The sequence below is a fragment of the Raphanus sativus genome, chromosome 5 (assembly GCF_000801105.2).
Source record: "Raphanus sativus cultivar WK10039 chromosome 5, ASM80110v3, whole genome shotgun sequence".
NCBI lineage: Eukaryota > Viridiplantae > Streptophyta > Magnoliopsida > Brassicales > Brassicaceae > Raphanus > Raphanus sativus.
Genome location: NC_079515.1, coordinates 32,186,577 through 32,210,675, shown reverse-complemented (window position 1 = coordinate 32,210,675; position 24,099 = coordinate 32,186,577). Strand labels below are relative to the sequence as shown.

General features: G+C 36.0%; 6 protein-coding genes and 1 non-coding gene across 7 annotated transcripts; 4 read left to right on the top strand and 3 right to left on the bottom strand.

The window, feature by feature from the left end:
* The first annotated feature begins 1,160 nt into the window (after window positions 1-1,160).
* Window positions 1,161-3,453, top strand: LOC108859494 (uncharacterized). The gene is made up of 5 exons (XM_018633399.2): window positions 1,161-1,726; window positions 2,078-2,253; window positions 2,364-2,456; window positions 3,025-3,092; window positions 3,177-3,453. Exons 1-5 carry the CDS (start codon window positions 1,246-1,248, stop codon window positions 3,301-3,303), a joined length of 945 nt encoding a protein of 314 aa, XP_018488901.1. The 5' UTR covers window positions 1,161-1,245; the 3' UTR covers window positions 3,304-3,453.
* A 1,365-nt stretch (window positions 3,454-4,818) lies between these two features.
* Window positions 4,819-7,722, bottom strand: LOC108856164 (uncharacterized). The gene is made up of 8 exons (XM_018629902.2): window positions 7,294-7,722; window positions 7,105-7,200; window positions 6,903-7,013; window positions 6,507-6,816; window positions 6,283-6,373; window positions 5,856-6,186; window positions 5,595-5,743; window positions 4,819-5,508 (listed from the first exon to the last, which is right to left on the bottom strand). Exons 1-8 carry the CDS (start codon window positions 7,576-7,578, stop codon window positions 4,977-4,979), a joined length of 1,905 nt encoding a protein of 634 aa, XP_018485404.1. The 5' UTR covers window positions 7,579-7,722; the 3' UTR covers window positions 4,819-4,976.
* A 268-nt stretch (window positions 7,723-7,990) lies between these two features.
* LOC108860002 (protein RADIALIS-like 4) lies at window positions 7,991-8,562 on the bottom strand. Its single transcript, XM_018633912.2, has one exon. It carries the CDS (start codon window positions 8,489-8,491, stop codon window positions 8,243-8,245), a length of 249 nt encoding a protein of 82 aa, XP_018489414.1. The 5' UTR covers window positions 8,492-8,562; the 3' UTR covers window positions 7,991-8,242.
* Window positions 8,563-10,973: 2,411 nt separating this feature from the next.
* On the top strand, window positions 10,974-11,047 carry TRNAN-GUU (transfer RNA asparagine (anticodon GUU)). Its single transcript has one exon. It is a non-coding gene; the product is annotated as a tRNA-Asn (tRNA).
* A 1,426-nt stretch (window positions 11,048-12,473) lies between these two features.
* On the top strand, window positions 12,474-14,260 carry LOC108862576 (anaphase-promoting complex subunit 10). The gene is made up of 6 exons (XM_018636748.2): window positions 12,474-12,736; window positions 12,847-12,907; window positions 12,991-13,083; window positions 13,163-13,233; window positions 13,795-13,899; window positions 13,999-14,260. Exons 1-6 carry the CDS (start codon window positions 12,558-12,560, stop codon window positions 14,066-14,068), a joined length of 579 nt encoding a protein of 192 aa, XP_018492250.1. The 5' UTR covers window positions 12,474-12,557; the 3' UTR covers window positions 14,069-14,260.
* Window positions 14,261-14,403: 143 nt separating this feature from the next.
* LOC108862575 (syntaxin-112-like) lies at window positions 14,404-16,232 on the bottom strand. The gene is made up of 2 exons (XM_018636747.2): window positions 16,028-16,232; window positions 14,404-15,950 (listed from the first exon to the last, which is right to left on the bottom strand). Exon 2 carries the CDS (start codon window positions 15,878-15,880, stop codon window positions 15,038-15,040), a length of 843 nt encoding a protein of 280 aa, XP_018492249.1. The 5' UTR covers window positions 15,881-15,950; window positions 16,028-16,232; the 3' UTR covers window positions 14,404-15,037.
* A 1,100-nt stretch (window positions 16,233-17,332) lies between these two features.
* On the top strand, window positions 17,333-19,052 carry LOC108862574 (AAA-ATPase At2g18193). The gene has a single exon (XM_018636746.2). It carries the CDS (start codon window positions 17,410-17,412, stop codon window positions 18,913-18,915), a length of 1,506 nt encoding a protein of 501 aa, XP_018492248.1. The 5' UTR covers window positions 17,333-17,409; the 3' UTR covers window positions 18,916-19,052.
* Window positions 19,053-24,099: the final 5,047 nt, after the last annotated feature.

Genomic DNA, 24,099 nt, shown 5'->3' with positions numbered 1-24,099 from the left:
TGGAAATTCTATTATTTTAAATTGGAGAATTATAGATGTTGGTGTAGATTGTGATGTAGTAGTGAAAGTAACTGCTAATCTAAATGTTAACTTCAAAAATTTGGCATGACTTTTGTTTTTAATCTATATTATATTCGGTAAGTTAGTTAGGTTATATATGTCTTACCATTTTGGATTTGTCATATTATATTTATAATCATTATGGTACAATTTGTGAATAAAACACTCAAAGACGACGTGATTACTTAATTATTGGGGATTTGGAGGTTATGGGTCATGTACATGTAGTCCAGAGAAGGTTTCATTAATCACAATATAATTAAGCTATTTTGGTCATATTATATTTGCTCTAATCGCGTAGCTCAATACGTCCAGAGAAGGATTTCTTTGCAGCAGTCTAAAGTTGACCTATTTAGTCCATGCAAAACACGAGGAACAAAAATGAATAAAGAAGGAAAATGTAAATGTAAATGTTGAACGATAGTATCTTTTGGATAATTCGTCTACAGAGTAAATCTGACATCACATATTTTACAGTAACTTATCTCGCTAAAATTTAAGGTATATATAACTATAATATATTTATTTTATTTTTTCTTTTTTGGTCAAATAATTTTATTTCAAAGAACAGCAATAAGAAAACTGTCGGTATGTTGTAGAAAATGTAGATCTCCAACTTTTACAAGATTCAACAAGATTCAGAGTTTTTTTTGAAGATCAACAAGATTCAGAGTTCATGCAAGACAAGTAAATTTCCACAATAACGATAGTAATTGCTGAAGAAAATCATTCCTCTATAATACTCGAGGCACTAATAAAAGTGTTTGTCGGTAACACCACACAAAAGGTGGAATCGTACGAACAAATTATGCGTACCAAAATGACAATCCTGCATTATATAGGCTACATCCCCCCTACTAAACAAGAAATAAACTTTACCAAAATACAAAGAAAAACGGGTTTCCTTTTATTTCACTAAAGTTGAATAGTTACTACATTTTTCAAAGTTACTATGCTATTTCGCCCAGTTACCAATCAAAACAAGTCTGACAATATAAAATTAAAAATGTAAACACGAAATGATTGGGATCGATATGAAATAAGATCACATAACACCACACACATTATAAATAATCACAATTCACATTATAAAATCTCACCTTTCCTTTTACTTATTTCATTATCAAACATCTCTCTCCGTCCAAATATATCAAAAGAAGAAAAAACAAACAAAAAGGAAAGACAATGGTGAACTTGGTAGAGTCACCAAAACCAATGCTGTACGGCCTCATGAAATTAGCCGGCGTTATTCCATACACCGTAGAGATCGAACCAGGGACAAAGATGAACTTCTGGATCCCCAAAGAAACCTTTAAAAAAACCAAAAAAACCGACAAAAACTCTGACGTGGAACCCAAGAAACCTACTAAACCAGCAATTTTGTTCATCCACGGCTTTGCAGCCGAAGGGATCGTGACGTGGCAATTCCAGGTCGGTTCACTAGCCAAAAAATACTCAATATATATACCGGACCTCCTCTTCTTCGGTGGATCCTATTCAGATAAACCGGACAGGTCACCAGCCTTTCAAGCCCACTGTTTGGTCAAGTCTCTTCGTATCCTTGGAGTGGATGAGTTTGTCCTTGTAGGGTTTAGTTACGGTGGAATGGTGGCTTTCAAGATCGTGGAAGAGTACCCTGAGATGGTTAGAGCCATGGTGGTGTCAGGTATTTACCATATTTTTGATATCTTGTGTATAGGGTGGTCAAAGCAGGGTTAACCCTCGACACTTGACCCGACATGTAATGGGTTAAACGTTTTGTAAGTTTTAGTTGCCTGGCTTGGACCTCTGATATTCTATCTCTATCATGCTACATGCAAAAGCGATTTATGCCTAACCAGCTAATTTGTGGCCGTCACTAACACCTTTATTTTTGTATATCAATCTTTGGTGGTCATCTTTTTTACAAAAGCTCTTTGGAAAAATAATCGTGTTATATTATTATATTTACATAGTAATATCATTCGTAAACTATATATATATATATATATATACAATAATAGTTTGTCTATATCAGGTTCGGTACTCGCGATGACTGATACGATCAGTGAGTCGAATTTGAACCGGATAGGGTTTAAGTCTTCAGCGGATCTCCTGTTACCAACTTCGGTAAAGGGACTCAAGACTCTTTTTGCGCTTTCTGTTCATCGACCCATGTGGTTCCCGAACCGTCTCTTCAAGGATTACATTGAAGTACGAACTTACACAAAATTTAGAGATTTTACATTTGGGTTTATTCTTCTTTTTTGTAAGAAAAAAATAATTCTCATTTGGTTAATAATATATTTATTGTAAATGTGAAGGTGATGGATACCAATAGGAAGGAAAAAGCAGAATTGTTAGAAGGTTTGGTCACCACCAGAAACGAAGATGTGACCATCCCTCGTTTACAGCAGGTTTTTATACAATACTCACTCCATACAAGAATAATTACATGATTATTCACACAATATACAGAGTTGTTTCATAACCTATTGAATTCCATACAAATATAGTGGTGTATTTGACAAAATATTGTATTCTTGGGAGTTGCCATTTTTTCTTTGGTCAAGGGAGCTGCCATTTAGTCTTAGTTGTTATTTAGTTGATTATTAGAAAAATTGGTTATTAGAGGTAAACCCCAACAGATGAAAGCACAAATCAAATGACAACAAAAAATAAGATAGAATTTTTCTCGCAACATCTTAATCATACAAAGCTTAAGCCAAAAAAACATCTTAAAATCATTATAGAAAGAACGAAATTACCTCTAGTTAGAACTCGACTCATGACTTTTCTAGAAATTTAATAGTCTGCATAAAAGAAAATGTTACTTTAAAAATCTATATACGAAACTAAAATAGTACTATTTTATGAAATATTGTAATTAATATTACTTAAATTAAAAACATTAAGTATTTACTATTTAACATAACGATATTATTATTATTATTTTTAAATTATTATTTTTTAATTGTTATGCAGAAAATTCATCTCTTGTGGGGCGAAAGTGATAAACTTTTTAATCTTGAAATGGCCAAGAACATGAAGGAGTAAGTTTGCAATGCAAAAGTTACTTTTCACTGAAATTATTACCGAATATTATTATATGTATATATTTCAATTCTGTTTTACAGGCAACTAGGCGAAAATGCAACAATGGATAGTATAAAAAAAGCAGGTCACTTGGCACATTTGGAGAGACCTTGTGTATATAATAAACGTCTCAAAAAGTTTCTTACTGCAGTTTACTCCGGAAACTAAATTGGATGTAATTGAATTGATGATCCTCGACATCAAATTAATTTGTGTTATTTTTCTTTGTTTTCTTTATTCTTCCTATTTCAAAAATAATGTACTCATATTGAAACGATATACATAATCATGTTTTATTTATTTATTTATTTTACGAAATCATGTTGTTCCTATGATTTTGCATTTTATGTCACTATGCAGCCGTTTTTTCTATGAATTAAGAGAACGAGATAAGACTTTTTCTCAATATGGCCTAACTTCAGTGACAGCCTATTTACAAATGTGTTAACGGGTCGGAGTACTTTCTTTTCTCCTGTGATCCTATCAGACTCTTTAATTCTGTTCGAATAATCCTATCGGACTCTTTCAGTTAATTGCACTAAGCCATTAACCAGCAAAAATATATAAAGAGAATCTTGAATAAACCGAATTAACTTCATTCATTAACCTTATCCGCTCTAGCATATAGCAATTGTAATAGGAGGGGAATCAAAATTTAGAGCCAAAAAAGAACAACAACAAAAGTTGGACTGAGAACGAACAAAAACCACATCGCTTGTTCATGAACAATAGTATCAAAATTTACAGCCAAAATACTTATCAAAAAAGAAAAAAAGAATACGGCCAAAATACAAATGTTCTATACTTCTATTTCTTGATGGGGAAGGGATATATCTCAGCGGCAGAGTGTTATCAACTTGACGTGGTAAGTAATCATTTTGAGCATGATTCATTGCTTCTGTCTCTACCATACTTCATTGCATTTTATCAGCTGTCATGTCTTTGGCACTCTTTGGCTCCTTCATCGGGTTCGTTGCTCTTGTCCCATCCTCATTACGTCGCCGGTCTTTTGGTAAAGACATTTGCATTTTGCGCCTTTTGGTAAGCTATGTCCTTCGCATTTCGCATTGTTTGCTTTCTTGTAAGCAAAGTCTTTGGGCCTCACCGGCTTTCTCATAGCCAACATCCTTTGCTTTCTCTGCACTGCCATAAGCAGATCCACCTTCTTTTAAGACATTTCCTTGTCCTTGCCATTGTCCGTTTTCTCAGAAGCCATGTCCTTAACATTGACCGCTTTATCATAGGCATGTCTTTCACATCTACCGCTTATCATATGCCATGTCCAGTTCCAACTCTAAACATAACCTAAACATAAAGCATTTAAGAGGAACCACACTTTCTAAGTTTTTATGATAATCTTTTTATAAATGTATAAATAAGAAAATTTTTATTTTCATAATAGCAATATCTGAAGATTTTAAATATTGATTATAGGTTTTTAATAATAAAAATATTTGCCAAACAATTATTATTTGTTCCAAACGTAGAATCTCTTATTAACAAAGGATTTTAAGTAAACCTATATAAAAAATCGTAAATAATAAGAAAAATATCAAAGCTTTTATGGATTTGATTTCTCTTATCAAAGCTTTTATGGATTTGATTTCTCTTATCAAAGCTTTTGATATTTACATAGATTAATATTTATTATATATAGTATATAGTTATAGATAAAGTGTGCAGTGAGGGAATGGATGAAATTTATACAAAGACTAAATTTCAAATCTGAACCAGATCCCATTAAACCGAAATTGAACCGGTCTCACATCTTTTATAGTAATATATTTAGTCAGAACTGCGGCTAAAGAAGCAAAACATACAGAAAGAGTGACTACCCGCTTCTAAGGAAAAGATTGGCCACCTTCAGTCGCAAGTCTGGCTCTCTGGTGGTGTTCTTGGATTTTATAATCAACAATCTCTTCAAACAGCTGTGCATCCAAGACGCAATTTGGTCGTCCGTACACAGCGGCTTGAACACCAGCAACAAGCTTAGCGATCTCACGACCAGAGAATCCTTCCGTCTTCTTCGCAGCCTCTCTGATCACGTGGTCGGTTAGGTCTCCTTCAACGATTATCTTTTGTGACTGCTTCTTGAAAAAATGGTTCCATCTAGTCTTTGTGTCTTTGTCACCTTTCTGGTCTTCACCAGTTAGGTACTTGTTGAGATAAAGTTTAAGGAGCTTGAAACGTTCGTCTTCACCAGGGAGCGGAAACTCGATAACTTCGTCGATCCTGTCAGTGACCGCACTGTCAAGATCCCCGGGTCTGTTTGTGGCCAGGACCAGAACTATGTCCCGTGACTGATCACCGGTTCGAAAGAGTAGAGCGTTCAGAGCGCTACGCTGGGCCTCGCTCATATACGTGCTGTTACGCCTACAATAAACGATCAAGAATTTGATAACTTTGAGGACACAGTAAACGTAACAATGCGCTTTAGAAAAAAAGTGAGAGCATCTTACTCGCATAGGAAAGCATCAGCTTCATCGATGAAAAGAAGTAAACCTTTGTTTGATTTCTTAGCCCAATCAAAAATCTCATGGATTTTCGTAACAGCCTGTGCACCCAGAGGAGCAACATCTCCTCCTGTCATCATAGCATAATCAAGACCCTGCCGCAACATAATCAAACAGGTGTTTTATAAGGCGAGGCTCGAGTTTTCAGCTGTATAAAGAGAATGCAAGAATATATATAGACCGAGGCTGAGGAAATAAATAGCTCACCGACTTCCGAGCAATCTCTCTGGCCACCATAGTTTTACCGGTACCAGGAGGACCATAAAACATCATGTTGCGGAATGGCGCTTGATGTGACTTAGTATTCGCTGTGGCTCTAGCAAGATGCTCAATTCTCTTCTTTAGAGAAGGATGGAGAACTACATTATCAAGGGGGTTTTCTCCTTTTGCAGATGCAGCTTTACCAAACTTAGAGACTTTGGTCTTAAACTGAGACACTGACCCTGCCCACGGAAATCTACCCATGGAGGATTCTCGGATAAGTGATGGCTGTCCAAGTATCCGGTTAATATAACCCCATGTAACCCTTGCACCCTCTCTGTTTTCATAAACCGTGTAAGAAATCTACAATAGTACCACAGCTATAGTGGCTTCTCAAAATGAGCGTTAAGAGATGTAGTTAGAAGGTGCATACCGAGTTGTATAAACTCCAGCGGCTAATGCTGTAGCACCTCCAACAGTCATAATCAGCTTATTTCTGTCAGTTAATAGGGCCTTGACTCCCCCTGTCAAGTTCAATATTAAAAAAAAAAAGCGAACGAGTTTGAGGACACAGTTTAAGAAATAAAGCAATCTAGAGAATCTAATCATATCAAGAAGTGTATAAATCTCAGGAACAATGATTAAAAAGTTCAATACCTTCAATGTGACTGAAAGTCGTGTTGATAGCTGCAAGCCATTTCTCCCTTTCACCATTAATCTTATCCAGAAGCATTCTCCGGTTCTGCTCCTCAGTAAGTTTGGCTTCATGAGCTCTGCCTTCAGCCTCAGCCATGGCCTTGACTCGAATTGTCTCTCGCTCAAGTTCGGCTCTCTCTTTCTCAGTCTGGCGCTGCTGCGCTTGAATCTGTTCCTCCGTGGCGATCCTCGCTTGCTCTTTCCGGATAGAAGACTCCTCTTGCATCTTAACCAGCTCAACATTATGCCGTCTCTGGGCTTCATGATCCGTCTGCAGAAGAAGTTCAAAGTCAAAGACTTTCTCATTAAAGGTACGACCTTTAAAACTATTAAACATCGGTTTTTATTTTTCTTTACCTGCAGTCGCTTCCTCGCCAACTCATCTTCGTACCGAAGGTTTTGAGCTTTTGCTTGTGCCTGCTGCTGCAGTAGATTTCTCTGATCCTCAGCCAATTGCCTCTGTCTTTCCTGCCCCCATTCAAATCCCCACAAAGCAAATCATATATGTTGCTTCTCAGCTTAAACCTTGTAATAGTATGAGGAGGAAAAAGTGACTCACTATATCCTTGTGTGCTTGAATAGCTTCGTTATGCGATTTCTCGGCGGCTAATTCAGCTAACCGAGTCTTCTCCTGCTTCCTCATTAGATCAAACACCTGGTGTACACAAATCACACCCACCTATAAGCAACAACAACCAAAAAAAAAGAAAAAATCAAGGATGAATTCAATCTCGTTCTTTCTTCACACCTGTTTGGAATGAGGAGAGTTGTTGATTTCACGAAGAGCTTTAGCGCCTCGTTCCAAGGACTCAGGATCGAATCCAGATCCTTTTCGCTCATCAGGCTCCGCCGCTTTGGTGGACTCCGACGGATCGGCTGGAGATTCTGACGTCGGCGGCGGCGGTGGTGAAGAAGAGAAGAAGGGGAAGCGGAATCGCGAGTCGGCGTGAGCTAGGTTGTGTGACGTGGACATTGATGTGAAAGCAGCTGCTGCTATCGCCGCCGCGGAACATAACCTGGAAGCAGCCGCCATTGGAATTGCGACTGATAACAAGCTCGTCGGAGTAGCTAAGGGTCACCGACTTCGGTTCTGGTTTAGCTCATAAACCCCCACGGTGGTTAGGGTTTAAATGGTAATTTCACAGAAGCGCTGTACATTTTCTCGGCCTTCTTCCTCGTTGAGGAAGCAACTGGAACTTGGAGAGCAATCGAATCAAGAGATGGGCCTGTTTTTAAACTCGGCCCATGATTTAGCCCGTTTTATAAGCCAAGTTATTCACCTTTCGTCTTTTGTTTTGTGTTGCATGGCAATATTCGTGAAGACGTTTTAGTCAATTTATAGTGGGTGCATGTCGCAGTAGACCACTCGCTCATTAAGCGCTTTTCATTAAATTCAAATGTGCGAATTGCGAAATCATGGTTTCTGATTACATGCTAATTAAGAGTTGTTTGATCTTTTTATTCGGCATTCATTACCTGACATGGAATGAGGGTTACAATAGGATGGAATTGAGAAATGATTATTACATAGTTGGAAACCAAACAGGAATAAATAAAGGCTTAATAGAATATAAGCAAGAATAACCTGGGAATAAAACACTTTTACTTATATATGATCTAAATGTCTCCATCTCAATAGAGTTTAAGGCACATAGTTATTTTTTTTTTCTTGGAGCTCACATAGAATCTCAGTGGCTTCAATTAGTGTTGCGGTACCTTGGTAGTGGGTAACGCCCTGATTCAATGTCATTAACATCTCTAACGAGCAATTCATAGCGTCTTTTTACCTCTTCAACTGATTTTCCACCAACTGCTCTTGCCACATTATGCCATCGGTCAGGAGTGTCCTTCTCGAACTTAGCCAAAGCCATTTCGAACTGTTTGTCCTGTTTCGCTGTCCATGACGAGGTAGAGCTCCGGGAAGTGATGATTGAGTTGGAAGCCATTAGTGTGAAAATGTAGAATAACAAAAGAGGGATGTTACTATGTTAGAGAAGTGGGTATGTATTAACGATGAAAGTTGTTTTCCATTTAGTGGAAGAGTGTGGAGCTCCTTATAAATAGGAGAAAAAAGCATATAAGCCAGTTGGAGGAATATATATTTTGAAATGAGAGATTTTGAGTGACCCAGTAGGCAATATTCTTTTAGCAATCACATGGATCTATGATGATGAATTGATGATGATCATTAGAGTATAGTCCCTAGTCAGTGAAACTGAGAGATTCTGTAACCATTGCTAAGAAAATTTGGATGTTTCATTTTCTTGATAGCATCTTTACAGTAAACCAAAAATGCTATTGAACCCTCCCTTCCTTCTTTCAACATTTTTGATATCGTAATTACTACCAGCACTAAAGCCGATACTACTCAAAAGTGATAAGAACATTAAGATCAAGTTACATTTCTGTTATATCCTTACTAGAATATGTATAAACACAAATATCTCTATGCTTAACTATAATTGATTGTATATAATATACACCACAAACCAAAAAATGGCATTTAGCTGATAATTATCTCATCAAAAGCATGTGAATGTAAGCTTGTGTTTGATATTTCTTGCAATTTTCATCTTATGTGTTTTTGATAATATAATCTATTAGAGTTTCTTTTGCAGCTATTATTGGGTTAGCGGTTAGATGATGTCTTTTCTCTGATTAAGCTTTCTTTATTTCCCGTCCATCGCAAAAGAAGCGAATATTGCCATTATAGGTCTCAAGCTTCTTGAGCAACTTCAGGTAATCTTACAATTACCGGTTTATATCGAGCATCTATTAAGAAAAGGAACATATATCTTTTCATGAATATATATAAAAACCCTATTTATGTCCGATGCTTTAGCTAGTCGGTGTAGGTGTACGTCAGAACATGATTCCAATCATTAGACAATAAGACAAATCTCAGACGACACACAGTACCAAGATTTTGTACTTTGGAATAATCAATCAGAGATTTTAACCCTCTAAAACCGTGGGTGCCACGGAATAACATTCTTTGAGATATTAGGCCCGTTCATTCAAAAATATCAAAATATCAAAGATGTTTCCCTCATCAAAATTAATTATTTTTTGTTGCAGCCTCTTGTAAACTACTAGTTTTCTTTTACGCTAGCTCTGTTAGCTCTTTGCGGTCATGTTGTTGCACAAAATTATATCAAAATGAGAAACGGAAAAGCTAAACATATTTAGGAATATTTAGGTGTTCCTGTGACCCTGTCTTCTTCTTCCTCCTTTCAACATGGTTAGAGAATCAGAAAAATTCCTAATCCTGGGATCTTATCTTCGAGAGATCTTCTGCGCCTTTCCTACGCTTGTTGAGTACCTTTGCTTTAAGCACTGTTCAATTCTCAGATTCTTCAACTACTTGGAGGTTATTGTCTAGATGGTTTTCCTTAATGTTTGTCATCCTTATTGAACTGTTGAGCTCCGTCCTAGGGGACGTTGTTTGAGTTGTTCCCTGCAGCCCTGCTCATGCAACACCAGATGCGTCTATCCTAGTCATTGTGAATTGTGAAGTGTGTTTCAGTCGGGATCTTCAGATAAATTTTGTGTTGAGTCTCTTCTCCTTGTATCGCTAAATGATGGACCTCAAAGACCACTCAGAAACTACGTTGAGGGTTTATACTGACGTATCGAGCAAGTTTCTATGAAAAGAATGTATACTACTGATCTTGTGTGAAAATGTGTATATTATTGATCTTATGAGTTCGATATAATTGTGATGTTGGGGTATAAGAGAATAAGTAAGTACAAAAATCATGAGAGTGTAGGTTCAATATGTAAAGATTACTCTCTCATGAAAGAAATATCCAAGCATAACCAATAAAGAAAATTTTATAACATAATTATATTGAAGATGCTCTAAGAGTTTGGGGGGCAAAGTAACCAACAATGATCAAAAGCAATGGTCTCCTACCTTTCCAGTTTCTGTAACTTACCTTCAAACCCCATATTTTTCATAATATTAAAAAAATATCATGTTATGAATTAATATCTAAAATATTCAGTGGTTGGTGCTACATTGTTAAGACATCCCCATTCAAAGATTGTGTGGGAGGATCACACATTTTCCAAAAAAATAAATAATATAATATGCATTTGTCGGTGAATTTGAGTTTTGGGAGTTCAGTGGGGTGAATCCGAGTCGTAACTGTTCTGCGGGCTCCACGACATGTGTCGGTCTGCGATAGGTTTGGGTATTTTTCTTTTTCAAAAAAGAAAAAAAAATTAAAATAATGTAAAAGTACCTAGAGAATCGAGTTTGGGGAAGTTTACTGATGTGGATGCTCTTATTTGTTGGCTTTCTGTACTAATGGATTTTCACTTGATTCATTTACGGAAGACCCGAAAGATGCATCTTGTTCATGATCTTATTTGTTATTATTTAGACATATAGTATAACAATATGCCAAATATATTAAACATCAAGCTGGAGTAGCTCAGTTGGTTAGAGCGTGTGGCTGTTAACCACAAGGTCAGAGGTTCGACCCCTCTCTCTAGCGACTTTTTTGAACTGTTTTCTATATTTTTTTTATGAAGACCTAGTTTCTATTCACTTCCGGACTCAGAATATTAGCAAGACCGCCAGAGACAGAGAGTTATGGTTAATGTTCAGAAAACGCTTAGTTTTACATTCCCACCTTTTTCCCACCTTATAGATTTCTTTTAAGCTACAAATTTTTATTTCGTACTTTTTCTTTTAGATATAGAAAGCAAAATTGCCAAAAATTTCTATTCACAGCCAAAATTTAAAATTCTACTTCTAAAATATCTATCACCACAACAAACAAAAAGTTTACAACTAATTATACAGCAAAAATATACTATCTCTCTTTCTTAAAGAATGTCATTTTGGCTTTTGGCACACTAATTAAGAAAACTGATTAAAATTCACTTATACCCTTAATAACTTCAATTATTTACTATTTTATTTATTGTAATTATTTAACTATTTATTGTTAAAACGTGCGATTGTGTTTACTTTGGTCAATAGTCTTGAAATAATTGAATGCATTTTGAAAATCAAAGCACTTAAACGAGTTTTGATTTAGTGACTCAAAAAAAATTTACTTTTTACGTTAGTTGATGAAATAGGAAAAATGGAGTCAGATTTTGTAGTGGAGGTAAACTAACAAAAATTTGGATGTCAATATTTTGCTTTACGAGACTTCCTAATTTCTTCATCTATCTATAGCTTTTGACTTGAACTTTTCATCCACAACAAATGAAGAAATTTATTTATGTGATTTGAATATTTTACCGGTGGAAACTAAAAGATAAATGTTATGTTAACGAGGTTTACGAATCATTTAGTAATGAATAAAATTAATATGGCTTTTGGAATTTCGTATTATACTATTCCCTCTGTACCATTTTAAGTGATGTTTAAGGTTTCTACACAAAGATTAAGAAAATACAAATTTCTATGCAATTTATTTTGGTTACATAAAATTGCATTAAATAAAATCAATCTAACCAATAAGAAAAATATGTAGTATTTTGTAATTGGTTGAAAGTTTCAAATGACACTAAATTTTATCTAGAAATGTGAGAACATCACTTATAATGGAACAAAATAAATATGCTTAAACATCACTTAAAATGATGCAGAGGGAGTAGTATTATTTGATCAATTTATCTGAGCTTAGAATTGGCAATATGTCAAAACAATTATATTGAATTCCGAGAACGACACCTTTTATGAAACAAAAATAAAATCTTAAAACGACACTCTTTGCGAAACGGAGGGAATATAAAACTACAGTTAGTTCCATGATTCCATCTAAACCCTATAGTGTTACCCAATCTAAACTGTAATAAATAGAGTAGATGTCGTTTCCTGTTAGCAAACAAAAACGTTTTATCGTTTCAGTGATTATTAACGACACGACGTTTTTCGTTTTTACTATGAGCCAAGCCCCACTGACGGACTGATAAAAAAAAAACGAATTCAAACCCTCGTCTAGAGGGTTTTAGCAACAAAAAAAAAGTGTTTGACATCGGAGATTAGACATGGCGACGGAGTCATCGGAATCGGAGGAAGAAGGGAAGATCAGCGGAGGAAACGAGAAGCTAATCTTGGACGACGATCTGAGAGAGATGGGGAAAAACGCAGCTTGGAGCGTCAGCTCTTGCAAGCCCGGCAACGGCGTCAACACTCTCCGCGACGACAATCTCGAGACCTATTGGCAGTTAGTTAAATAAACCCTAATAATAATTAATACCCATCTCTCATCTCTACGAAATCATTTCTCTGTCTCTCGCTGAAATCGAAAGTTTCTACCTTTTTTCTTTTTCGCAGATCGGATGGTTTGCAACCACATTTGATCAACATTCAGTTCCAGAAGAAAGTGAGATTACAGGTACGGTTCTGATGAAAAGGGGATTGCTTATTCAGATCTTGAGGTTTTGTTGACCCTTTTTTTTGTTGTGTGTGATTTGAAAGTTAGTGGCTTTGTACGTTGACTTTAAGCTTGATGAGAGCTATACGCCTAGTAAGATCTCTGTTCGTGCTGGTGATGGCTTTCATAACTTAAAGGTAATCTTTTTTTTATTCTAAATAAAGTGTTTTTTTTTTTAAACTCATGTTGTTGTCTCCTTGTCTTTCGATTGTTTAGGAGGTAAAAAGTGTTGAGCTTGTAAAGCCATCTGGTTGGGTTTCCGTATCTCTGTCTGGGACCGATCCGAGGTATGTACTGATTGAGCCATTTAGAACGGAAGAAGCTCTTGCAGGAGTTATTAATATTTGCTTTTAGCTAGCGAGTGTTTCCACACTGAGATATGTTGAGGTTCCAGTATCAGTCAACCTTTTGAGCCATTTGGCCTTTGGGGTTTTGCATACTAGATGTTTAAACGCACTTGTTTCTGTAGGTTAGTAAGCAATGAACTTGTTTGGGTTTGCTTATCTCTGTCTGAAACAGGTCCATGGTATTTACTGCACTCTCGAAACTATGGTTTTTCTTACTAGTAATCCGTTTCTTTTTCGGTTTTAGGAAACAATCTAACTAGCTGCTGATAAGATGGTCATATGATCAGCTTTTAAGACTGTCTTTCGTCAGAGAAGCTCTTGCAGAAGTTTTTAATATTTGCTTAGACTTTGTCTTTAGCTAGCGAGTTTCCACTCTGAGATAGGTTGAGATTCCAGTATCAGTCAGATTTTGAGCCGTTTGCCTTTGAGGGTTTTGCTTACTAGATGTGTAGAAGAAGTTATTTCGGTGGGTTACTAAGGAGTGTGTGTTCTGTTTCACAGGGAAACATTTGTGAATACATTCATGTTGCAAATAGCCATGTTGTCAAATCACCTCAACGGGAGAGATACTCATATCCGTCAGATCAAAGTTTATGGCCCTAGACCGTACGTATCTTATCTCTTCTTAAACTCCACAGTTGTATACTGTGAAAATTGAAAGTTATGGTTGCCTTTGCTTGACTCTTAATCCTTGTGAGATTGCAGGAATCCTATTCCGCGCCAACCATTTCAGTTTACTTCAACGGAGTTTCTCGCATACTCCACGTTGAGATGAGAGCTTTGTGCAGGAGGAGTGTGAAGAACATGGACTGTTGAAGATAACTGCTATTTGATCTCGGGAAGCCTCTACTGTCGCATTAGGTTTAAAAACTATTATATGTTGTTGTGTGATGGCCTCTGCTTATATATTACATTGGATCATATAACAGTCATAACTTCATTAATCTTATTACCAAGAGCCTCATCAGTTTTTGGTCCCAGTGAGTTAGGAGAGGCAGGTTTAAAGCATAGTTCAAAGAGCTAAATACAAAAAAAGCTTATTTATGTCTTTATATGAGTTAGCTTTACCCTTCACACGCCGGTTTGGTGGTGTCCAACTGTCCATGGTGAAAAATGTACTTGCCGATTTTGCCAACTTGTAGTATCACTCTTAGCATGTCCTTCAGGTGGTGCATCTAGAGAAGGGTCAATGTCTTCCACAAGCTGCTGGAAGTTCTTAACCGAAGCAACGGTCACACTCCCCTTGAAGTTGAGGCACCAGCACTGCAACTGCTCGTGCCACCTTGGGGATTTGTTCTTGAGAACCAGCGGCTGATCCAACAAAGCTGGGAGAAATATCACATATCTGCTTTCTCCTTTAGATGAAGGCGGGGAAGAAACTTCCTTTAACTACTGATATTGCAGCAATATAAAGTAGAGATTGGTATAGGTAGTAGAAGGTAACTTACGGGATGTTGCTCTGTTCCTCTTAATAAAGCATTGAGTAAGGAGAGTCTCTCAGACCCGGTTCAGAATATTCATTGATATCTACTAATCGGATAAAACAACCTCAGAACATTATATCATGTTACTGTTTTCACTCAAACCAAACCTGGAAGCTACTGAAACAAAATCATGACAAAGTAAACTAGAACACTACAACTCACTTGAGCAAAAAAAAAATGTACCAAGCTTCCATCGAGACTACTCAAAAGAGCAAAAGAAGAAACAAGTCTCCACCAAACAAGGAATCAGAAAACACACTTCAACGAGAAGCAAGCATGGAGATCAAACACACAAGAAGCACGATGACACCCAAAACCGAACCCCAAACAACCCACTTCTTGTTCTTCTTCTTCATCTGATTCGCGTAGAGCAGACTGTTAGTTCCTCCACTCACAAAGCTCCCCGCAACAGCCACGTTAGCTTCAATATCATCGACCCCATCTCCTTGCGTCTCAACAAGAGCAGCCATGTCGAGAAACACTTGATGAAGCCTGTCAAGACTCCTCTTAATATCATTCACAGCTTCATGTCTCTCTTTCGTCTCCAGATCCATCTCTGGTTTCACTTCGAACAAACCAAACTTCTCCACGTCTTCGCTGCTTGGCTCTTCACCGGTCGCTAAAAAATACTTCCTCTTGAGATCTTCCCTGTAATCAGCAAAGATCATCTCCCTCAGCCGGTGAAACTCTCCCATAGCCTCTCTCAGTTTCGCCCTGACACCGTTCGTCACCGAGACACGTGTCCTGTCCGCGCAAGATCCGCTCCTACGGTTCGCCGTCTCGATGGCGTCGATCAGGGTTTTGGCTGTGTTCGCCTTGCGAGAGACGGCTACGATGTTTGACTCCATCCTGTCTCTCAATCCGCGGAGGATCTTGGCGCTGTGCGTGGACTTGGTCTCTTCGTTTAGGTTCTGCAGTTCGAGTAAGAGATGAGTGATCTCTTCGATTAGGGTTTTGATTGATTCGATCTCTTTGAAGAAACCAGAGAGGGCTTCTTCGTTGAGTTCCCCTTTCTCGACGTCGCGCTCTGATTCTGTATCGTTCCTGGCTTGTTTCTTGAGTTCCACGTAACTTAGGAACGATTTCGTCATCAGATCGTTCATGCTGAAACCCTAGAACAGGATTTGGATGAGAGAAGAAAGCGAACGGTTCTGTTCTCCGGAGAATGAAGAACTGCAAAAGAGATGAAATTAAGTTTAACAATGGCGGAAACTAAATGGAACCCTAAAGATTACGAGAAAGAACATTACCTAAAGAAGAAATGCTTGGTACGCAAGGAACGCCACCGATCAAATCAACTTTCGCTACTTAAGTCTCTCTCTTCTCTGTTCGTAGTCTCTTTCTCTGCGATTTTTTTTTTCTTTATGATCAGAAATAAGAATGATTTTAAATTTGAAAGAGAGGGGGAAGTTATAAAGAAGAAGATCTACAAGACTCCGATTTTGCAGTTTCACGGATATATTATTCAAAACGCCCTTTTTTGATCACAAAATTAGCCGTTGCTTTGAAACACGTTTCCCTGGTGAAACGCCGTCGTTTTGCAACTCAAAATAACATCTAACAGCTAACCATACCGTTCGGAAGTGATTCATAAAGATGGTGTTTATGCCATCTTGGCATATGATATAATATAAAGCTTTGACCTTTTTATTGCATCTGTTTCAGTCAATCCTACAAACAAAACAAAAGTATTAAAAGTCACACACCAAGTTAACATTTTACATATGGCTTGTTCCTGTCCCAAAATCATGTCATTGTGCTTCTTGTTTCTTTTTTTTTTTTCCAACTTATATTACGTCCACTTGATCCATCAGAAACTATTTCCTTAGCCACGATCTGCAACAAGCATGTCCAAGAAAGATCTTTATCCTCGTCAGTAAGACAGGCCGGTGGATAAAAAGAATAAACTTTGAATTGAGAAAACCCTCTTTCTGCTCTCTTTCTGTTAACTGACAAGCCACCGGGTAGCTGTCTCTTTTCTTGCAAGTACAAGATAGATTACGTATAAAGCCCATTTCTGTTTTTTCTTTTTCTTTCAAGGTACCCGACTAATGAGTTGCTTCATTTCTTTCCTAAACCTCAGCTTTAGTGGATTTTGTAAAAGCTGCGCAGCCTTATGGCCGGGATTAGGGATGTTATATAGGGTCAACTTACTGTATCAGTAGCTTGTTCCAGGAAAAAGGCCCATCAGCCCGTTACGGAACTTTGACTGGAAGTCAACAGCCCATAGAACCTTGTGCACCAGAGAGACCTACCGACAATGTCCTCGGTCAAATAGATCGGATCACGTTTTTAATTCACGTCAAAGCTAAAGACAAGTGTGGATTCATGACTTGTCGCTTGAGCATTGACGTCTGACGTGTATACACGGAATATCGCCTTGCAGCGCAAGCTTCTTCCTCTGCAAGTTTCCTTCTTTTTCTTTATTTTCCTGCTTGCCTCGAGAAGCCTTTTAATTTTCTTTTTTTATTAATTAAAAACAAAAAGAATATTAATTAAATTAAATTAAATTAATTAAAAACTTTTTGCTCTATAAAGCTGCACTCTTTCTCACAGCTTCAACTCATCCATCGCTCCAAAAAAAACACACATTTCAAGGTCATCGGAAAAACTTCGCCGGAGCAGAGCAGAGATGTTTCCTTCCTCCGACAACTCTTTCTCCCCGTCGTCGCTGTTCTCAGCGTACGCATCCCTCACCGGATTCCTGATGCTCTTCAGATCGATGCTCCACGACTTCGTCCCGGAGCAACTCCGAACCTACTTCTCAACACTACTCGACCGGTTCTTCACTCCCAAATCAAAGACCCTCACTATCATCATCGACGAGAACTTCGGTTCTAACCGGAACCAAGTCTTCGACGCCGCGGAGCTCTACCTCCGCAGCAAGATCGGACCGGAGACGGAGCGGTTACGCGTCGGGAAGACCCCGAAGCAGAAGCACTTCACCATCTCGATCGAGAAAGGAGAGGAGATCGTGGACTCCTTCGAGGGCTCCGAGGTGAGGTGGAGCTACGTTCAGTCGGAGAAGGAGAAGGGAGAGCAAGCGAAGCGCTACTACGAGCTCACGTTCGAGAAGAAGCTTAGAGAGAGAGTCACGGGGTCTTACCTGGCCCACGTGGTCGCGGAGTCTGAAGAGATCAAGAGAAGCCTGAGAGTGGTGAAGCTGTACAGCCAAGATTTGTACGTTACCGATGATGATGACGGATGTGCGGGTGGGAACTGGGGTTGTATCAGCCTCGAGCATCCTTCCACGTTCGAGACTTTAGCTATGGACCCGGTTGCTAAGAAGAAGATCGTAGATGACTTGGATAGGTTTCTGAAGAGGAAGGAGTTTTACAAAAGAGTTGGTAAAGCGTGGAAACGAGGCTACTTGCTGTATGGACCGCCAGGAACGGGGAAATCAAGTTTGATCGCGGCGATGGCTAACTACCTGAAGTTTGATGTGTTTGATCTCGAGCTCAGTAGTATCTACGACAACGGTGAACTGAAGAGAGTTTTGTTATCCACCACGAATCGGTCGATCTTGGTGATCGAGGATATTGATTGCAGTGCTGAGGTCAGAGACAGAGAAGCTGAGGAGGATAATCAAGAAAGCAAAGTGAATAAAGGAAGGGTGACTTTGTCAGGGATTCTCAACTTCATCGATGGGTTATGGTCGAGTTTCGGAGACGAGAGGATCATCGTGTTCACGACTAACCACAAAGATAGGCTTGATCCCGCGTTGCTACGTCCGGGGAGGATGGATGTGCATATCAATATGTCTTACTGTACGGGTTTAGGGTTTAGGACGTTGGTTTCTAACTACCTTGGTTTAGATGGTGTAAACCATCCTCTGTGCGAGGAGATCGAGAGGTTGGTTGATTCTACGGAGGTTACTCCTGCTGAGTTGGCTGAAGAGTTGATGCAGGGTGATGATTGCGATGTTGTTCTTCGTGGAGTGGTTAGCTTTGTTGAGAAGAGGAAGGTAGAGAGAAGCAAGGCCAAGGAGGAGAGTGTTTCTATTTGTAAAGAAGTTGTAATTAAGACAGATGATTATGATGATGACGAAAAACAGAGTGGTTGTAATAATGGTATGAGGAATAGGAAGAAGCAAGCTGGTAGACGAAGAGGGAGGGGGACTCGGAATACTTACTTGTAAGTAGGAATGTAATGAATAAAACCAGTTCATGGCTCTGTTTTGTTTCTTTCAGTATCCAGATTGAAACCTAGTAAAAAAATTGTAACTGAGTCTAGTTTCAATTTATTGGTAAAATAAAATTTCTCGGAATTATTTTATATTGTTGTTTTATTTTTACCCGAACAAAAGTTAATTTATGATTAAATCTTGATTTAATTTCTAAATTATTTATAGAATGCAATGATTCTCATTACCTTGGTCTCTATGGCTTTAACCATCCTCTATGTGAAAAAGATTTGAGAGGTTGATTGATTCTTAGCAACAAGTATTAAAGCAAGTTGCTTGAAATAATTGATGCTTCTAAGTGAGCTCTACAAAACAATTTCTGCTTGAACTCTCAAAGGACTCTTTCTCTTCAGTATGAGTATTCAAAAAAGTTTTGATATATGTTGCGCAATTAGCTACTAGACTGACCTTTAATCTCTCGTTGTACTAGTGAGCTGCCTGAGTTTCTGGGAGGTTCTTGTACCTACGCTGACAATGGACTCTGCATGCGCTCAGACAAAGGGGCATATGGAACAGTTCAGATGTTATGTAGGTGAATGAACGGCTCTTATGTTTTTTCCACAAATTTTGTAGCAACAAGAACTTTCTCTATGAAATCCAGCTTATTTTCGAGATTGACTTACAGAGGGTGAAAATTATGTGGAAGACGCATTGCTTTACTTGTTCATGTTTAATTAAATACGCTTATATGATCTCCCAGGGAAATGAATTAGCAGCTGTGGCAGCTCATGAAACTGGCCACTGATAGCTCTCTCATTGTCAAATGTAAGAATGACCTTACTTCCTTTGGGCTTTTTTGACACTAAATTCTTGATGTCAAATGACCAAATAATTTGCAACAAGTTCGGATTTATCCTTACATGTCCTCCACCATTTCATGTTGTGGTTGCTCATCCAGCATGGAACATGCCGAAGCTCATAAGTTTCCCCTCTTTATTATATCAGTGGAAGGTATTGAATACAAATAATAGAAGTGCAAAATCAACTTATTTGTCGAGAACAGCATGAGTTTGGAAAGAAACATATCAGTGGTTATAAACTTCAAATCTTCTGTCTTTAGAAACATGAGTTGTTTGACTACAAAAAAGTTTTGTTTGTGAGGCTTGCAAAGCTACAAATGAAAAAGGGAGATTTCCCATGATCACTGGAGTCATGGCTTTCTTAATGGGTGTGGTCACCACTATGATTAGATTGACTAAAAAGTCCTCTGGAAGCTGACCGAGACAACCATATAGTCCAGCCTAGTTTAATGCATGCCAAAACTCAAGACGAAAAATAGCTTGATGTAGTCAGAGAAATGGCCACGGCAACCATCTCATGGATAGAGTTCATGGCGGTCATGAAACGAATAGCTGAGCCTGAGAACAGAAAGTCACTCTCTTGATGGCACAACCAACAACAATTCCTCATGAGAAGGAAGAAATGCTAAACACTGCCATTAGCCGCGCCAATGTCCAAATCGGGGTCTCTGGCTTTAAGATTTTTAATACTTGGATCCACATCTATTAAATTCATGAATTCAAATTTTTGGAATAGATCATATTGTTGGAACTTCTTTTGACGAAGTTGTTTTGACCATTTTTCGGTGGATTTTCAGGCAAAGATGTGTGTCAAAATTATCAGATGTTGGGGACGATGTAATCATGGCTGTGAGCACCATGGGTTAATATATTCACTTGTCAAAATCAGAATTGTAGTGAACGAGAAACTAATCCAAAATGGGTGATTTGAAAAGCTCGTAAAGTTTAAAAAATTGCATTCACTGCTTATGCCGATTTGCTTGTAGTAGTGCCATGTTTGTTATTTTACAAAATAAGCATGTGATCTCAACTGAATATTTGCTTTTTTCCAGATAGACGCTCATGCTATGATTCTAATGACGTATTTCATCAAAAATCACACTGCATTCTGTAGTTGTGTAAGCTTTTGAGATTGTCTTTACCAATCGAGAAATATTTTTCCCTCCAAAACTTAAGAGATGACATATTTAGTAGATGATAACTAAGAGAAGATTCCACGATGAGACAATGGGTACACCTTTTCAACTTCTTAGAAATGGATAATGCATGTCAGATATATCACTACTAAGCTAGGATCATCTGATACAACATGTGTCAAATTGGTGAAAATTCACTTCCAAGACGTGTCATTCTCAGAATTTGCTATTCAAAACGCAAGAGGATAAACAATAGAGTTATTACCATCATGATCTGTTCCAATTAGCAAAACTCCCTTATTCAAGAAGGTCCCATAGACTACTACAACTTTTTTTCATGAATTTATAGCCCTTAGCAGAAGCATGGAACAAGAAAACTAGTATATGAACATAAGCTGAAAATCAACCTCGAGGCATGCTATTGTATCCGGGTTAGCCTTAACAATATTATCCATGTATATTAGAAGCTGAGCATAGCTACTTTCAGGAGAATTTGTTACCTCCTTTTGAGCATCTTTTCTACCTTTTTCATATCTTCCAATATTTTTGAATCTAAGACCTTATCATTTTTCCGTTGTAGTAGAAATCAACTCTTGTTTCCTATTTAGACCAGCATTTCTATTGTTTTGCAAAAGAACTTATTTATTAATTAGGTGGTTTTTCCGTGCTCATACACATGTATAAATATTTATAAAATAATTAAATTTTAGTTAGTAGGTATATCGTTTCCACTTGTTCATAAAACTTAAATCATTTTATAATTTATATGTATGAAAGTAAATAGAATATTTAATGCTAAATAAAATTATGTTGTTATCTTACTTAAATATGTGATTTCATTTATAACAATAAACATAACTCTCAAAGTAATGCATATATTGTCAATTAAAATTATTATAGTAGAATAGTTTCATAGTTTTTTAAATATGAAAAAAACTCATTAAATTTTTTTCTGATTCAACAAATCTCTTAATTCTTAAAATCAACCAACTCTAATTCAATTCAATCTCCCACTAACCCCTCTTAGATTGGTTCAATTCCCTCGTTATATTAGGTTGTTCTATTTTTCAATTGCATCACAATTTATACTAAGTTATAAGAATCTGTTTTGAAATTATTATTTTTCAAAACTCAATAATTTTTAACTCAAATAAAATTAAATGTATTTATTGTTAAAAATCAAGGTGTTTAACCTATATAAATAAAAAAATTAAATAAATAAAATTTATTAAATTAAAATTAACTATTATAAACTGCTTAGAAAGCATAATCTAGTATAAATTCAAATTTTGAGTTACACCCAAAATGTTGTTAGCCTAGTGATAGTATAAAAGGGTTGATTCTCTTTGAATCTACAGAAATTATAAATATTAAGTATGGAACATTCATAGTAATCCAAAATAAATAAATAAATTTCAAGTAACATAACAAAACATATTTAAAAAAAAAATACTTTTTTCACCGTAACAAAATCAATTTCGTCTGCCAAGACCTAATAAAAATCTTTAGACGACAGCCGTGTGTTTTTCTTTTTTACTTTTAAAGATGCAGAGAATCAAATCACTTTTAACAGAAGCGTATGACCTGTAATCCTTTACCAGATCTTAAACAGAAGTAATTTAAAGCTATTTTTTTCCTATTTGAAAGAGGCTTTGCTTAGTGGTGAAGTAGCCTCCTTTGTTTGTGGGGTGTTTTATTTAAGTATACTTATACTCCCGTTTTAGTTTAATTGTTGTTATAGATTAAATTTTTTGTTTCAAAAAATAAATGTTATTTTATAATTTCAATGAAAAATTTATTAATAATATTTTTCTATTTATTTTTTTATTAACTAAAATATCGTTAGATATATAGATAATGATGTTTTTATTTTGAAAATATACAAAATTAAGTTTTTTATTAATTTGTATGAATAAACCTAAAACGATAAATAAAATAAAACAGATAAAATATTATAATAACATGTATCTCAAACAGATGTTCTATCACCTTTCAAACTTGAGGAGTATTATCCAAAGCATTATACTTGTTATTATCCAATCAACATATATTACATAAGCATTTACAAAAACATTTACAAATATTAATACTCTCCAAATGTTTTTTGAACAGTGCTCTCATACGGAGTTTTTGGTAAGGTATTTGCACTTAGAATATATAAAAAAAATTAAAACAATTATGTATAATTAATTAATTTTAGTTAATAGTATAGAAGTTATGTTTATATCAAAAAATAAACTTATACTTTTAAAAACAAAATATGCGATTAAATTTTTTTAACGTTTTTAAAGAACATTAATTCACATTTAAAATATAATATATCAAATATCTATACTATTTAGAAATAAATAAATTATAAATTATATATTAATTTTTATGATAATATTATATATGTTTATATTTTTAATTTGATATATTTAGCTACCTTAGTAATATTATCACATTTCATAGGATTTATATATTTTGAAAAATATTTTTCACAATCCAATATATCGGATTGGATTCATCTAGATAGATATATACTTACCCTTATATCTATTAATTCAGAATTACTATATAGAATGATTCTTACTCTTATGTGTGATCTATGATTTATATCATTGTAAATATTTATATTTTTATATTTTCATTAAGAATCTTATTGTCACAGCCTACTAATTAACTAAAACACAAATTAATGAATTTATAATATCTTCTAATTTAAATCATAGCTGTATATTTGTACAACAAATATTATAATTTTTTTCAATTTACAATTCAAATAATTTATAAAAATTTAAGTACTAAGTTAATATTAAGTATAAATATAAATTAATATGGGGTCAAAGTTTAATACAAAAATAAAAATCTACTGGTAGTTTTATATAAGTATATTATATAACAATAATAAATTACTAAATCAAATGATAAAAAGAATTAAATAATTTTATATATAATAATTTTATAGATTATAAAATAAAATTGACAAAAGTATACAAAAACACACATAAAACTATGCATATTCTACATGCATTCTTAGGATGATCTTTTTTCCTAAAAATATAAAATAGTTCAAATCAACTCAATACATACTAAACTTATATCATATAGTTTTATTATAACTGGTTTAATAAGAATAAAATATTATTAAAAATTTAAAACATTTTATCCTATAGTACAAATATACCCGTGAGTAGATATTTTTAATTTGTATTGACGACTGT